The sequence below is a fragment of the Danio rerio genome, chromosome 10, assembly GCF_049306965.1.
Source record: "Danio rerio strain Tuebingen ecotype United States chromosome 10, GRCz12tu, whole genome shotgun sequence".
In the NCBI taxonomy this organism is placed as follows: Eukaryota; Metazoa; Chordata; class Actinopteri; order Cypriniformes; family Danionidae; genus Danio; species Danio rerio.
Window position 1 is genome coordinate 8301426 of NC_133185.1, and position 14176 is coordinate 8315601.

General features: G+C 37.1%; 1 protein-coding gene across 4 annotated transcripts; it reads right to left on the reverse strand.

Annotated features, from left to right (window-relative positions):
• Positions 1-6800: 6800 nt before the first annotated feature.
• On the reverse strand, positions 6801-13885 carry mpx (myeloid-specific peroxidase). Of its 4 annotated transcripts, none has more exons than XM_073913603.1 (16): positions 13817-13876; positions 13415-13474; positions 12600-12690; positions 12329-12504; positions 12104-12236; positions 11893-12022; positions 11601-11807; positions 11154-11511; positions 10171-10331; positions 9821-10079; positions 9560-9730; positions 9230-9467; positions 8444-8640; positions 8171-8208; positions 7797-7850; positions 6801-7663 (listed from the first exon to the last, which is right to left on the reverse strand). In XM_073913603.1, exons 2-16 carry the CDS (start codon positions 13470-13472, stop codon positions 7649-7651), a joined length of 2286 nt encoding a protein of 761 aa, XP_073769704.1. In that variant the 5' UTR covers positions 13473-13474; positions 13817-13876; the 3' UTR covers positions 6801-7648. The 4 variants fall into 4 exon arrangements, with proteins under 4 accessions (XP_073769704.1, XP_021334788.1, NP_997944.2 ...); NM_212779.2 differs by having other exon boundaries at positions 6804-7663; positions 12600-12693; positions 13817-13885; XM_021479113.2 differs by lacking the exon at positions 8171-8208.
• Between the last annotated feature and the right edge of the window lie 291 nt (positions 13886-14176).

Below are 14176 nucleotides of genomic sequence, written 5' to 3' on the forward strand. Positions count from 1 at the left end.
AGCATCTTCTCCTGCCAAAGCTAAGATCTCAGCCACGAGAAACTCCATCACTCCGGTGAAAAACACCGCGGCTTCCTCGTCCAGCCTCTGCGGGAATGTGTGCTGAAACTGTCGGACGGGAAACACGAGGCCGGCGCGAGTTACGGGATCCACCACGGGCTTCGGTGGCACGGGCTTCGGTGCCACGGGCTTCGCTCCGTTCCTCCTTCTCTTCCTCCTCCTTTTTATCGAAACTTTCAATATTTTAAACAATTCACCACTCGCGAAGGGCATTTTAGCTCCGTTCGTTTCCATTTCCGTATGTGTTTTGCAGACTTCTTACTTCGCTACAACACACTCATCTTCGGACTTGCTATGCTGCCCCCCTAAGGGCCGGAATATATAGTGTCAAGCCATGGTGCAAAGCTAAGTTTGTATTGCTAAAAATACTCTAAGCCAAAATTAATCTGTGTAATATAAACCACCATAAAATAAACAAGTTATTTTTAAAATGTATTATACTTTTAAAGCGTATGAGTTGCTTAAGCTGTTTAGCAGAATATTAGACACTTTGCTTGTTAGCTATTGTCATTAACCAAAAATACTATGATTTTATTCGTATGTTATTACTTTAGTAATTTTTGTATGTTGAGGAACCAACAGTTTTAACCGATAAATGACCCGTTTGTCTTAGGAAGAAGATTGAAATAAAGAAAGTTCATTAGTAACTGTCATACATATAGGTGTTTTAACCTGATTAAACACATAGACTTTCCACATATATGCGTGCGTAATATTCTGAAAAATAGATTTCAAGAATTAGGTGTCACATACAAAAGTCAAACAGCCACTAGTCCAGTGGTGGGCAAACCCGAGGGCCACATCAAGTTTTGCAAACCAAGTGAAGGGCCACATGTCAAATCCTTAAAAAAATAACTGTTATAGCAGCAGTATGCATGGAACATGTAATATCAGACAGAAACATGCCACATTAACACAAAACAGATTTTAAAAATATATATATTATTAAGTCGAATTTACAAATTAAATTAGTTAGCACTGCTATTTATATTTACTTATCAATAATCATAAAACAATGAAATAATCCCCTATAAAATATAATAATAATATAATAATTTTTACAGTGGAGAATAGAAAAGATACTGTCTGATAGAAAAAAATGTCATATCAACACATTAAAAATAATTCTTAAAGGTAACTATTCTGTCAAATTTACAATGATCTAATTTGAACTTCTTTAAGAATATACAGATTAATCATCATAAAACTTAATGAAACTACAAATCTTTGATAAAATAACTTTTTAAAGTGGATGTATGCATGGAAAAACCTCTGCACTAGGCTATTCAGAGCTGACCCCAGACATGTGAAATATCCACAAACACACACACACAAAGTACAATCAGTTTTATACTCAAGGCTGTTTCTTGTACTCAGCCGTCTTATCAAAACTGGTACAATCAACATCCAAACTGATTGCTAAAGCACAGAAAGTATATCTTGCATACAAATGAATTTACTTTGAATGAATTAACACATAAAATAGCAAATGACTCAGGAAACAGTTGTTTTCAATCCCTAAAAAGTCCAGTTCCACTTAAAACAATTCCATGACCTCTGACCTGGCTTGGTAGATCCTGGAAAACAAATCATTTGACATACAGAAAAAGCAATGACACACATTTTATTTCAGTTTTACTCTGAAGAGGGATGACACTAAGGTCATAATATAATCTAGGCTCTTAATTCAACCTTATTAATAATCATGAAGACATAAAAAAAGGAAATGTGTGACTCCATCTTGGAGCAGACATCAATCAGAAAGTCCATGGTCTCATGCTTTCAGATGTATTAAAAAACCTTGAAAAACCAGTTTAACTATACCATAGTGAATTATAAATTATGGTTAGTGTACCAGGGTAAATTTGAAGTTTCCTTTGATTAATGCTTGTTTCTTTTCTATTATATACATTTATTTAAGGGACGTTATTAATATAACATTTTTTTTTTAGATTATTTTTGCTTTATTAAGAGTTTATTTATTTTAGCAGTTTGCTATAACATGAATGTCTCTTTAAAGTCAGCATGTGTTTATACAACATTAGTGTTCGAGGGGCATGAAAATACAGATTTGTTGTTGGAAACAAAATGGCTAAATAGTATAGTTTATAAAAATAAATATAATCTTTGTCTTTTTGTAAACTAATGATGTTTTTTCATTACTAATGTTTGGGAAAATGTTTGTTAGCCAACATTATTTATGCTGTGTAGGGATAGTTTACAGTTTAACCCAAAGAATGACCAGTCTGGTAGATGAAGAAGAGCTGGAGTCAGAGATTTAAAAAAAATAAATTAAGTTTACTGAAGATAGTTTGCAGTTTCATTCGCAGAAGCCAGCTTCAACACTCTCAATGAGTTCCTAGGCCGCTCTGCTTACAATCACCAATCAGTAACAATTATACTCTCACATAACGTCATTAACTGCGTCATACATATAGGTGTTCTAACCCGATTGGTTTAAACACAGATAGACTAGGAACATTTCCACGTGGGGTTCGTGTGTACAATTCTGAACAATATCTAAACATAAACGTCAGACACCCTTTAGACTGATTAGAGCTGACTCCAGACCTGTGAAACGGATCAACAATCAAATAGAACACACTCACATAAAGTATAATCTGTTTCTTATCCAAGGCTGAGTGTACTGTCAGCCGTCTTTATCGAAACTGGTTAATAACTGGTATAATCTACATTCAGGCAGTAATATTCTTACTACACAAAGTCTATCTTGAATAAAAAGTAGAATCACTTTAAAAGATTTAACCGTAAAAATAACTAAATCACTTTAGACATTTTAGACAGTATTAACTCCTAGAAATAACAATAGAAAAAGTTGCTTCCAGTCCTCAGCCCTCAGTTCCACTCAAGGTCTCCATGACCTCTGACCTAGTTTGCTGGCTCCTGAAAAGAGATATAAAGAGACAGGCAAATGCACTGAACATTCTTATATTAAGCAATGTGTTAACTTATTCATTAATTAAAATCAATTCACAGTTAAATACTGAGAAACAGGATGATGAAAAGGATAAACGTTGGTCCATGATGAGACGGATTGGAAAGCAGAAATCCGAATCCTTCAGCTGTAATAAACATATAACTGAAATGACAAATCTCACATTTTACCTAAAATTTTGATGTTGAGAAAAGAAGTGCTCTAAGGCATCCACCACTACCAATAAGATTTTCTGTTGAGTCTTCCTGAAATGCTTTACATGTCAATGATGTCCAAGTCAGTGCCTGTAATCTATTTATTCATTCATTTTTCTTTGGTTTAGCCCCTTTATTCATCAGGGGTCACCACAGCAGAATAAACCAGCATGTTTTACACAGCGAATGCTTTTCCAGCTGCAATCCAGTAATGGGAAACATCCATACACTCTATTCATACACTACGGCCAATTTAGCTTTCCCAATTCACCTGTACCGCATGTCTTTGGACTGTGGAAGAAACCAGAGCTCCTAGAGGATACCAACACCAACACGGGCACAACATGCAAACTCCACACAGAAACACCAACAGGCGCAGCTGGGGCTTAAACTACTGCTAACCACTGAGCCACTGTGCAGCTCCACCTGTAATCTATACTGATAAAAAATACTCCAAAATAAGAAGATCTGACATTGAGGCAGATTTAAAACAACAACAACAACAACAAAAAAACTATAAGTCTGTGTGAACCAGAAGTTGCTGCAGACCTTTTTTTTCAGAATATATTTACAGCTGAAACTGAATATTGAGTAGGGAGTGTGTGGGTTTATTTTTGAGCTCCTCCTTTCATCTTTTATCATAAGCTGTCAAACTGATGTCATCAGAGAAGGACTGACATTTCAGAGCCAAACCCTAGTAGCAAAGAATTCTGGCCGAGATTTGGCATTAAGCTGGGACAGCAGGCATTCATCCGGCACTGGCATACAGCATGTGGGCCAACCATGGCCTGGGTTTGGCAGAGGTGGCACCGTCTATAATGCGGCACACAAGATTTGGGCCAGATGTAAAACGTAGTATTTGGCCCAGATTTAAAAAATTGATTGTGGGCCACGTGAGTTTGGCCAGTCTTGACCCACATTTAAAATACATTAAAATAATTTTTGATTAAATAAATCAATTCTACCAATCAGGTCACTGAGAAAAAACAAGGCCCATAGTGTGCCTAAAGCGCAATGCATCTTGGGTTTATTAATTTCATTGCAATCGTGACACACCAACCTTACTGGCCCAGTTCAGGCGCAGTTATGAGTTATTAACTTGGCTGAGACTTGGCCCAGATATGGTCTGTGTTTGGCCCTTGTCTAGAAGCCAGATTTGGTCCAGTCATGTACCGTAATTCACTGGGGCATGTGGGCCAAGCAAAACCTGATTGTGTGGGCCAGAGCTGGGCCAGAGAAATTTTGCTATGTGGGAAGCAAATGGTCAAATTTTGAATTTTTGTTATGTTATTGTTAAGCTTCAAATTAGCTAACAGTCTGTGTCTGCAAAATAAACATTGTAAATTTAGATTTTACGTGGACTTTATTATCTCAACCTTATTAATGCAATACAAAACATTATCTTGACGTAGCCTTAAGCTAAGGCAAGAATCTTCTGGCACTGGCTTATTTTTTTCACTAGTTCGTATTTAAAGGGTCTTAAAGGCTCATAACTCTATTTTCTCAGATTGTAATAGAAATATTTGTGTTGCACATCATTAGCGGGCAAATCAAGGCAGGGTGCAGGTCCAGCTAAGTGTATTCAGCATTGAACTCTGTTGTGTTTTTAATGGGATTGTTTGTATTTTTAAGATAATTTTAAAAATTGAAAATGTAAATATACTGCATTAGTTAATTGAATTTTAAAAAATGTTTTCTGGATATTTTTAAATATTATGATATTACCCATGGAAACTTGAAAGTAATACACTTTGGTATATTTACTTTCAGTCCATAGCCCTCAATCACATTTGGCCTTTGGCCCTTCATAAGAAAAAGTTTGGGCACCCCTGCTTTAAAACAATCACTTCCAATTCTTCCTCCATTTCTATTCTACTTTGTTTCTATATAAATGTAAGATAACGTAATATAATAATGTATATAACGACTAACTTTATATTACATTTAGTAGTTCTGAGACACTACTGCTTCTATTGTTGCTCGAATAAATCTGCAAAATGATTAAATGCACAAAGACATGATTTCACATTGTGTAGTCTACAAGAAAAGCACAGCCAAAACAACAAAGGCTACAATGCTGTGTTTGTGCTGCTTAAGGTGGCGAGTGACATCGACAGCTATAGCCTGGCACGCATAGTACAGCATTTTTAGTCATTTTTGTGCGTCTGACAAAATAAAAGATTTCATCTGTGAAACTTTTTTAAAAGCTTGGTACATTTAGTATGTAATTGTCATGTAAACATACACTTTATTTAATTAGTATGGCTCCTCAATACCTTTTTTTATTCTCACAAAGAGTACGAATGATGAATTAGTAAGGAAAAAACACAATTGGGAGAAAATAAAGCAGTTTTTTGCATCTAGTGCCCAGTGTCTTAACATTAGAAGTTACAACAGCTTGTGGCTAATGTGGTTTTGTGGTTTTATCCTCACCATATAATCCTTTTCAGTTGATGTTGTAAGAAAGCCTGTTTTCTTTGGTGCTGCACAGTTAAAGTTTATGAAGAAATGCTTCCCTGAAGCATTTGCATCACACAGTCGAAGATTATTAGCAAATTGCCTGCTAAGGAATCCCCAAGAGTGGAGAGTAACAGTTAATAGGTAACTGAATAAGAATAAATACAAATTACATATGATTTATAATTTTATGATTCAGTTTGTAGGGCTGCACGGTGGTGCAGTGGATAGCACATTAGCCTCACAGCAAGAAAATCACTGGTTCGAGCCTTGGCTGGGTCAGTTGGCGTTTCTGTGTGGAGCTTGCATGTTCGCCCTGTGTTTGCTTGGGTTGATGCAAAGACATAGGGTACAGGTGAATTGGGTATGCTAAATTGTCCGTAATGCATATGTGTGAATTAGTGTGTATAGATGTTTCCCAGACATCTGCTGCGTAAAACATGCTGGATTAGTTGTTGGTTCATTCTGCTGTGGCGACCCCAGATTAATAAAGGAACTAAGCTGAAAAGAAAATGAATGAGACAATTTGTTATCTTTTTCCTATAAGTTTCTTAATGTTTTGCCCAATGTTTAATGTTACATTTATGGTATTAACATATAAGTATAACCAATAGTTTTTATTTATTTATTTATTTTATATATATTTTTTTTTTACAAAAATATGGTTTTGAAAAACAGGGTACAGTGAGGTTATCATTATAATTTTCACAATTCATCAGTCGAATATTAAAAGAAAATTATTGGAATTAACAAATTACTTTTAGAATATCACAAACAACGCAACAAATTTGAAACGTGTCTTTTAACTATTACTGTACTGTATTGAATTTAAAGATATACAGCCCTTATGATATTAATGCCGTGTTAAAATACCTTATTTGCTCGACAAAAAAATATAGCTCAAAGTTAAAAACATAACTCTTATTTCTTTTTTTTCACTATGGAAAGGGATTATTTGTCATGCAATCATATTAAGTAGAATGATTAGTTTTAGTTATTAAGTTCCCAAAACAAAAGTGCATCGCATAATTTAGATTTTTTTTAAAAGGTTGATATTTAAAAGGTTGATATTTAAATTATTTTTTCTTTTGGTTGTGTATTCACAGACATTATGTAAAGCAGAACCAGCCCAATAATATTGACAAAAAACTTTATTTATTAGTTTTTTTACTTTGCTAAAAGCATACACAAAAATAACTGTCACAGCATGGACTACCGAAAATTTTGTTGCAATCTGACAACAAAACCAAAAACAACAAATAAAAAAAAAAACTTCATAAAAGAAAGGTCAATGCATTAGCAGTTAAATCTTGGTTCTGAAATTTTATCACTTATTTACCTGTAAAAAATTCTGAATTAAAACATAAGGCATTCTCTAACCATACTACTAATTTTGCAAAGCTAATTATTAATAAAACAACAACAACAACAACAGAGCCTAAGACATTACAGTAAGAAGAAACATGTTTAAAGACAAATAGAAAGAAGCAGAATGCATTTAAAATGAACAAAAAAAAAAGGGAAATAGTAATGCATTATAAGTAATAGCCTCAAACGGGAAAAAGAATGTGGCCAGAGAAATAGCTTGAAAAGCCTATACCATTAGCACTTCGAGAAACCTCCACATACACACGGTCTCCTCTCTGTAGGCTCAGGACTGCCTTCCCTTCAGCTAATGACCTTGTATTAAGAGCAACTGTTTCAGGAGTAAGCTCTACCCTATTATTTTTCTTTAAGGTCACAAAGCCCAAACTACGAGTCCCTATGCATGAAAACTCGAATTCATATACACCAGGTATCTGGCACAAGAACATCCCTGAGGTTTGGTTATAATGGTTTTGTCCATTGTAAAGGACCTGACCGAACACCACAACTTTAGCAGTGGCAGGAAGGATGGAGTTGACTGAGGCAAAGAAGGCAGACTGTTGTCCTGTTGTATTAATGGGAGGTCCTGGAATTCCTGGAGGTCCTGGTGGCCCTGCTACACCCTGTGGACCTGAAACAAAATAGAGATTGGAGAAAATTATAATGAATATTGTGGTATTTATTATCTATTCATTAGTTTTGGTTTTTTTGTGTGTGTGTTGATAAAATATTTAGAGGACTTTTTTGACATTTCAATGCCTTACCACGTTCTCCTGGAGGTCCCCTGGGTCCGGGAGGTCCTGGGATGGAATCTCTATCTGTGTAGCAATAAAAAGATGTAATGTGTTAGTATTACAAGCCTAAGAATTGTCATTAAACAACAACAAAGCATTTGTTTTCAATTTGAAGCAAATCCCCTTAAACCAATGAAAGGCTAGGAAAAAGGTTAACAGCTTGCAATAGTTTAGTGCAGTCATAAAATACAGCTTGACAGTTGTTACATCCAGATTCATTAATAAATATCACTGCACCAAACCATTGTACAGCAAAGAAGCTTCTTAGTTTGTCCAGATTTGTAGTGAAATAATAAAAAAAAACTTTCTCTTTTGGATTGGGAGAGAATAAACACTCATCTAACCTCATTTCCAATGTCTGAAATGTTGATGCCACCATCACCTGGAAGGTCAAACACCAAATCACAGGTGAACTAAACCATGGTCACCGTACCATGATATATGCAATACTTTATATGTGCCTTTACCACCAAAATTAGGTACTCTACAAGCACATATAAAGCAATCAGGAAGTTTAGGCTGAGATTTATGTACAAGCAGAAGGTTTACGTTTAAGCATCCCCAGAAGATTTATGTATAAGCATGCAGCAGTTAAAAGGTACTGTATGATGTCTCACCAGTCTCTTTCCAAGGCTCGAGATCAAAAGCTGGGATATTCCCACAGTTAACAAAATTGGCAGGACTCCGGAAGCGAAAAGGATCTCTGGGAACTTTAAGGATTCCGGTGTTGTCGCAGATTATGCGGGCCAGCGACACAGAGGCCAGAGCTGTTTTCTGTTTGGTGGTGAACACTCCATTGCTCTCAAACCACAACCTAAACACAAAGCAAGACTTGGCATTAACACCTCTCCAAGACAACTAAATATTTTTCACAAACTTCATTAGGGTGTCCTGACTTCCTACTGCAGTGTCTTGCAGAGTTTAACTCTTAACATGACCCAGCACAGGCGGTGCGGCGGAGCAGTGAGTAGCAAGAAGCCTCGCAGCACTGGTTCGAGCCTCGGCTGGGTCAGTTGGCATTTCTCTGTGGAGTTTGCATGTTTTCCCTTTGTTCAGGTGAGTTTCCACCGCTTTCCCGGTTTCTCCCACAAGTCCAAAGACATGTGCTATAAGCTAAATTGGCCGTAGTGTATGTGTGTGTGAATGAGAATGTATGGGGGTTTCCCAGTGATGGGTTGCAGCTGGAAGGGCATTCGCTGTGTAAAACATATGCTAAATAAGTTGGCACTGTGGCGACCTCTGATTAATAAAGAGAGTAAGCCGAAAAAAAAAAAATTATGAATGACCCAGCACATCTGATGAACTTTCTTAAAGACTTTGATAAATAGATTAGGTTGGAAAGAAGATAATGGACCTCTAGGAGAAAAATTAAACACCCCTACTAAACACTGAAAGATTGTTACCTATCGCCATCTCGGATTTTCTGGAACTGTCTTGAAATCAGGCAGGCAAAAAGAGAACCGACACGACCACCAGGAGCAAAAGGCTCAGCAACACCTCCTAACCAAACATCAATGTTCTCAGGGGTGCCATAAAGCTCAATTAACTTGCGGGCTAGTTCAGTGTTGTTCATCACCACAGCCAATTCTTGCTCATTCTGAGGAGCAGACAATCCACAGAACCGACGCCATGCATTATAACCTATAAGAGGAACAACGAATGGATATCCATTCAGACTTAAATCCAAAATACACTTAAAATGATGATGCAACATGAAGCAGAGATAAACTTGCCTGGTATAGCATGGTCACGCCCTCTTTGCATGTTGAGGGAAGCCAGATCCAAAGCTATGTGGGATGTGAAGGCAAACAGCCTCTCTCTGAGAGCATTCACCAACATGTGGTCCTGGGTGTTCAGTTTTGCCGGACGACCAATCAGTCCACGGAGCACAGGATCAATGCCCCCTAGCCAAGAAAAAACATTAGATTGAATGGAGACACTTGTGGCAAATTTAGTACCCAGTGGGTATGCTGCAACAAGTCTCACAAACTCACCTTCAAAGATCACCCTCCATGGAGAGAAGAAAGCCTCATAGAGGGGGACACTGGGAAACTGAGGATGGTTCTTGTAGTTTTCATCAAGACGAAAAATGAAGGGCTGGATAGTCAAGTGGGCAAAACGGAAAGCAGCAGTGGCAAAGACGTTCGCAATGGTAGGGTCTACATTCTCATTGTAACCTGGATATGGTCCAAGGTGTCTATTGTAAGCATCAGGGCCTACAATTAGTGGCAAGTATTCCTTGATCACCAAGATCTAAAAGAGAAAGGAGAAATTGATCATCCACATATGATGCATTTCACACATAACTCCTTATGTTGATGTGCTTTTCATTGAGTGCCTTTACCTGGTTGAATGCACCGACAATTTTTCTTGCTTCTTGATAAAGAGTTTCACTACTCCAGGTAGGGTTGAGCACATGAAGGGCGCGAGCCAATCTATTGTGCTCCCTTACAAAAAGTGTGTGTAAGGAGTTCAGAGCAGGATTCTCATTGACACGAGCATCACCTACCCACATTGAGAGTTCATTAGCATTTGTCAAACCTAAATTGTGTATGTATATAGCTTACATTTCAAGAGTTCACACTTAGCAGATGATTGATTATAAGCAAGTTTGGCATGCTGTCCCAGGAGAGAGCCCTGAGCTCGAAGGTTCTTGAGCCCTGGGCTCCCTCCCGTTTGGAGGAAGAGAGGGGAGCCTCGAGCTCAGGTAGATCTCGACAACTCCCCCTTGATAAGAGCTGATAACTAAAAATTGAATGCTATTACAAGATATGCTGAAATAAGATTATATATAATAATATAATATAAGATAAGATAATATAAGATTACCTGAATTGCAAATTTAGATTTATCAATTTACTTGTTGTGCATGTTTTTGGAATGTGGGAGGAAACCGGAGGACCCGGGGAAAACCCACGCAAGCACGGGTAGAACATGCAAACTACACACAGAAACGACCACCGGCCTGTTGAAGGACTAGAACCGGTGACGTTCTTGCTGTGAGGCGCCAGTGCTAGTCTCTGGGCCACCGTGCTGCCCTATGGAGGGAAAGGTGAAAAGGTAGGGGTGGAAGGGGGGATTCTTCAAATCGAAGATGACTGTAGTGAAAAAACCCTGGCTCTTTATAGTGGGTTAGGAATGGCCTGATTGGTGGATCATGCATGCTAATTTAGAACCAGCCGTGTTCAATCATAATCACGTGCTCCTCTCGATATTAGTTTATGAATAAACTTCACTTTAACTAGATTTACCAATGGTGACCAGTAATATGCCTGATAACTGCATATGAAGAAATAAGATTTAAAGGATAACAAAACTTTAACATACCCGCAATGAAGCAAGGAACCTCTGTCAGAGTGCTGTCGTTGAGGATTTTCTGACGAGTGGCGCACAAGTTGGTGTTAACACTAGTAAAGGGCAGGAGCTCTCGTCCATTGTCTTTAAAACGATTATTAACACGTAAAAGGCCACCATCATTAGTAAGGTCCCGCAGTTCCTTTGCTAGTCCATCCTCTGAACCGTAAACTTGTCCAGCATCTAGGTAAGCTGTTAGAGTATTGATCTGTTCCCGAACATTTGGGACTTCACCAAACATGTAGGCAGTGTGCCCAGAACCACAAGTCGGTGCTGACCGGAAGACAGGGAGACAGGTGTTAGGGCGCAGACGCTGATCTCCTGGAGGGGCCTATGTTAAGAGATTAAACATAGCATGAAAAACTGTTTTACAGCTACAAGGGTTTTACAATGCAATAAGATGAGCAGTCTTTGACTGACCGAAATTGGGAAGCAGGGTTCAGAGCGCTCACAACTGTTTTCACAGTCAATGCCATTACTAAAGGACCTAATACTTGGTGAGAAAGGTGTAAAAGTCAGATCGTGGTCAACCCATTGCCCAAAGATGGTGAGCATGAAGGTAAAGTCATGGTCACTCTCTATGTCAGCATCTGCAGTGGCTAGAATGCGATTGGAAACCAGTCTAACCTGAAATCAATGAGGAAGACTGAATAAATAGGTGACCTACTTGATTGTCAAGTAGACTTCAGTAAGCTATTCATTATAATCATACCATGGGCAGCGCTGCACCATTGTACAACTTGTTGGGATCCCATCCTTTTGGCTGAGAAACGGCGTCCTCATATTGAGCAGGCAACCAGCGGGCAAATGGAGTGTTGGATGCACCAAGAAGTGGGTTCTTCCTGGAAATAATAAATTACGCTGTCAATAAACAACTGTCAGTATAAACTACTCTCAATATGAATTTCATCCAGAAGACTGACCGATTGTTGCAGACACCGCTGGCAGTTCGATACTTGTTTATGAGGGGTGTGGTCCTACAAGATGGTGGCCGGGTTTGAGCTTCACAGCCTGTCATACGTGTAATGGTTTGAAGCTCGTCTTGAGTGAGCAGGTCTGAAGGAAACAAATAAATTATTCAGAATGCCACTTCACAGTGATGGATCTGATCTAAGACCTGAGTGTTTTACAATATTTCGTCTTCATACTTGTGGCATTGATGGACCTCTTGTGTACATGATGGGCTTTCTCACTGATCAGTCTCAGCGTTTGTGCCATGTAGTCTGCAGCTCTTACGGCCTCCCGTGTCTTTCGAGCTGGCTGTTTCAACAGACGTAGCTTGTCAGAAGGCTTAATGACATCTTTGCGCACCCTTGCTAAACTCCTAAAGGTTGAGAGATATATTTAAAAAACTGATAGATCAATGACTGGAATGGTGACACAGGAGTACTGAGCAACATTCTTACAAACTTTACTCACTCATCTCGAGAATACTTGTAAGCAGCGTCTACTATTTTCTTTGCTTCCTCAATTGAATCAAGAATAAAAGGTCTTCCAGGACTCTCTTCTTCTGCTAAAAAGACAAAGATAATAATTACTCATTTTAATGACTCCAAAGTCTTGTCTAGTAAGAGAAAAAGTTCACACTTACACATGGCATTAATAATTAATATCTGTTTTGTTTAACTTGTTTTTCTTGGTTTTCACATTGAATCATGCAGCAATGCACAGATGTACACTGCCAGTCAATAGTTTGGGGTCATAAAATTTTTAAAATGGGATTTTAAAATGTTTAAAATAAGCTTATTCTGCTCACCAAGGCTGCATTTATTACTAAAATTACTTTTTACATTTACATTTATTAAATACTAAAATTGTGAAATGTTATGGCACCATTAAATAATTGTTCAAAAGTAGTTTATAATTTAATTTAATAATTTATTCCAGTGATTTTAGAGAGGATTTTTCAGGTTCATTACTCCAGTCTTCTGTCACATGACCCTTTAGAAATCATTCTAATATTAATTATTCTTGTTATTATCATACTTATTATTATTATTATTTAATTAATAGTAAACTACAATAATAAATAAACATTTAATGAACATTTAACAATTACATTTTTTCCACCTTGATGAACAAAATAATTTTAATTAAATTATTAAATAAAATTAATAATTTAAAAAAAAGACCCAAAATTACCCGTCACACAAAAGTTTTTAGCACCAGACTTCTGCTTCTATATTGTTAAGCATTACCTGTTTTAATTTTGTTGGCATAAAACATAAACTTACCCCCCATTGAAAGAGCACAACAGCAGCCCACCACAAAAAGAAAAGTGGGAAGATTCATCTCTAAAAACACATATTGAGACATTTATAGAGTAAACACATAACATGCATTGTTTATGAATAGTAACAATAGTACATAAAATGTACTGCTTATGCAGAAAATGTGTTAAATGTGTGAAAATATTATACAAGGTTTTATAAATTGTTATAAAATTTTAAAAGATAATATCGATGGATTTAAACACAATTTTAAAAACTAGTCAAATGTCTGTTAAATTTTGCAGTAAATCCACTAAAATGTGTTTGCATTTGCAATCAGCACCACACAGATAAACCATAACAGCATTTAATCATGCAATCAAATTATGAAAAATAATAAAAAGTTTCAAATAGCATTTTTTTTACCAGTAAAACATGCGTGTCTCAGGCTCACTGGTTCTGGACTTGAAGCTCAGAGTAAGTTGTGCTGAATGTATGCAGCGGCTGCTCTTTTAAACCATCCCTCATCTTTAGTCTGCTGAGCATCATTGGGGGAGTTTCTGGTGGTTTACTTCCTTTTTCCTTTTCATTTACCATATGTGGTGCTTATTTTATTGATTTATTGAAGTTGACAATCTGACATTCATTCACTCATCCAGACTCAACATTACAGGAATTCATATGCACACAAAAAAAAATCATACCATTAAAATGAAAGATTGCACAATGTTCACCTTTAAATAAAACGATTCAGAATCATATTGGAGTAAGTGTCTTTGTAGATAC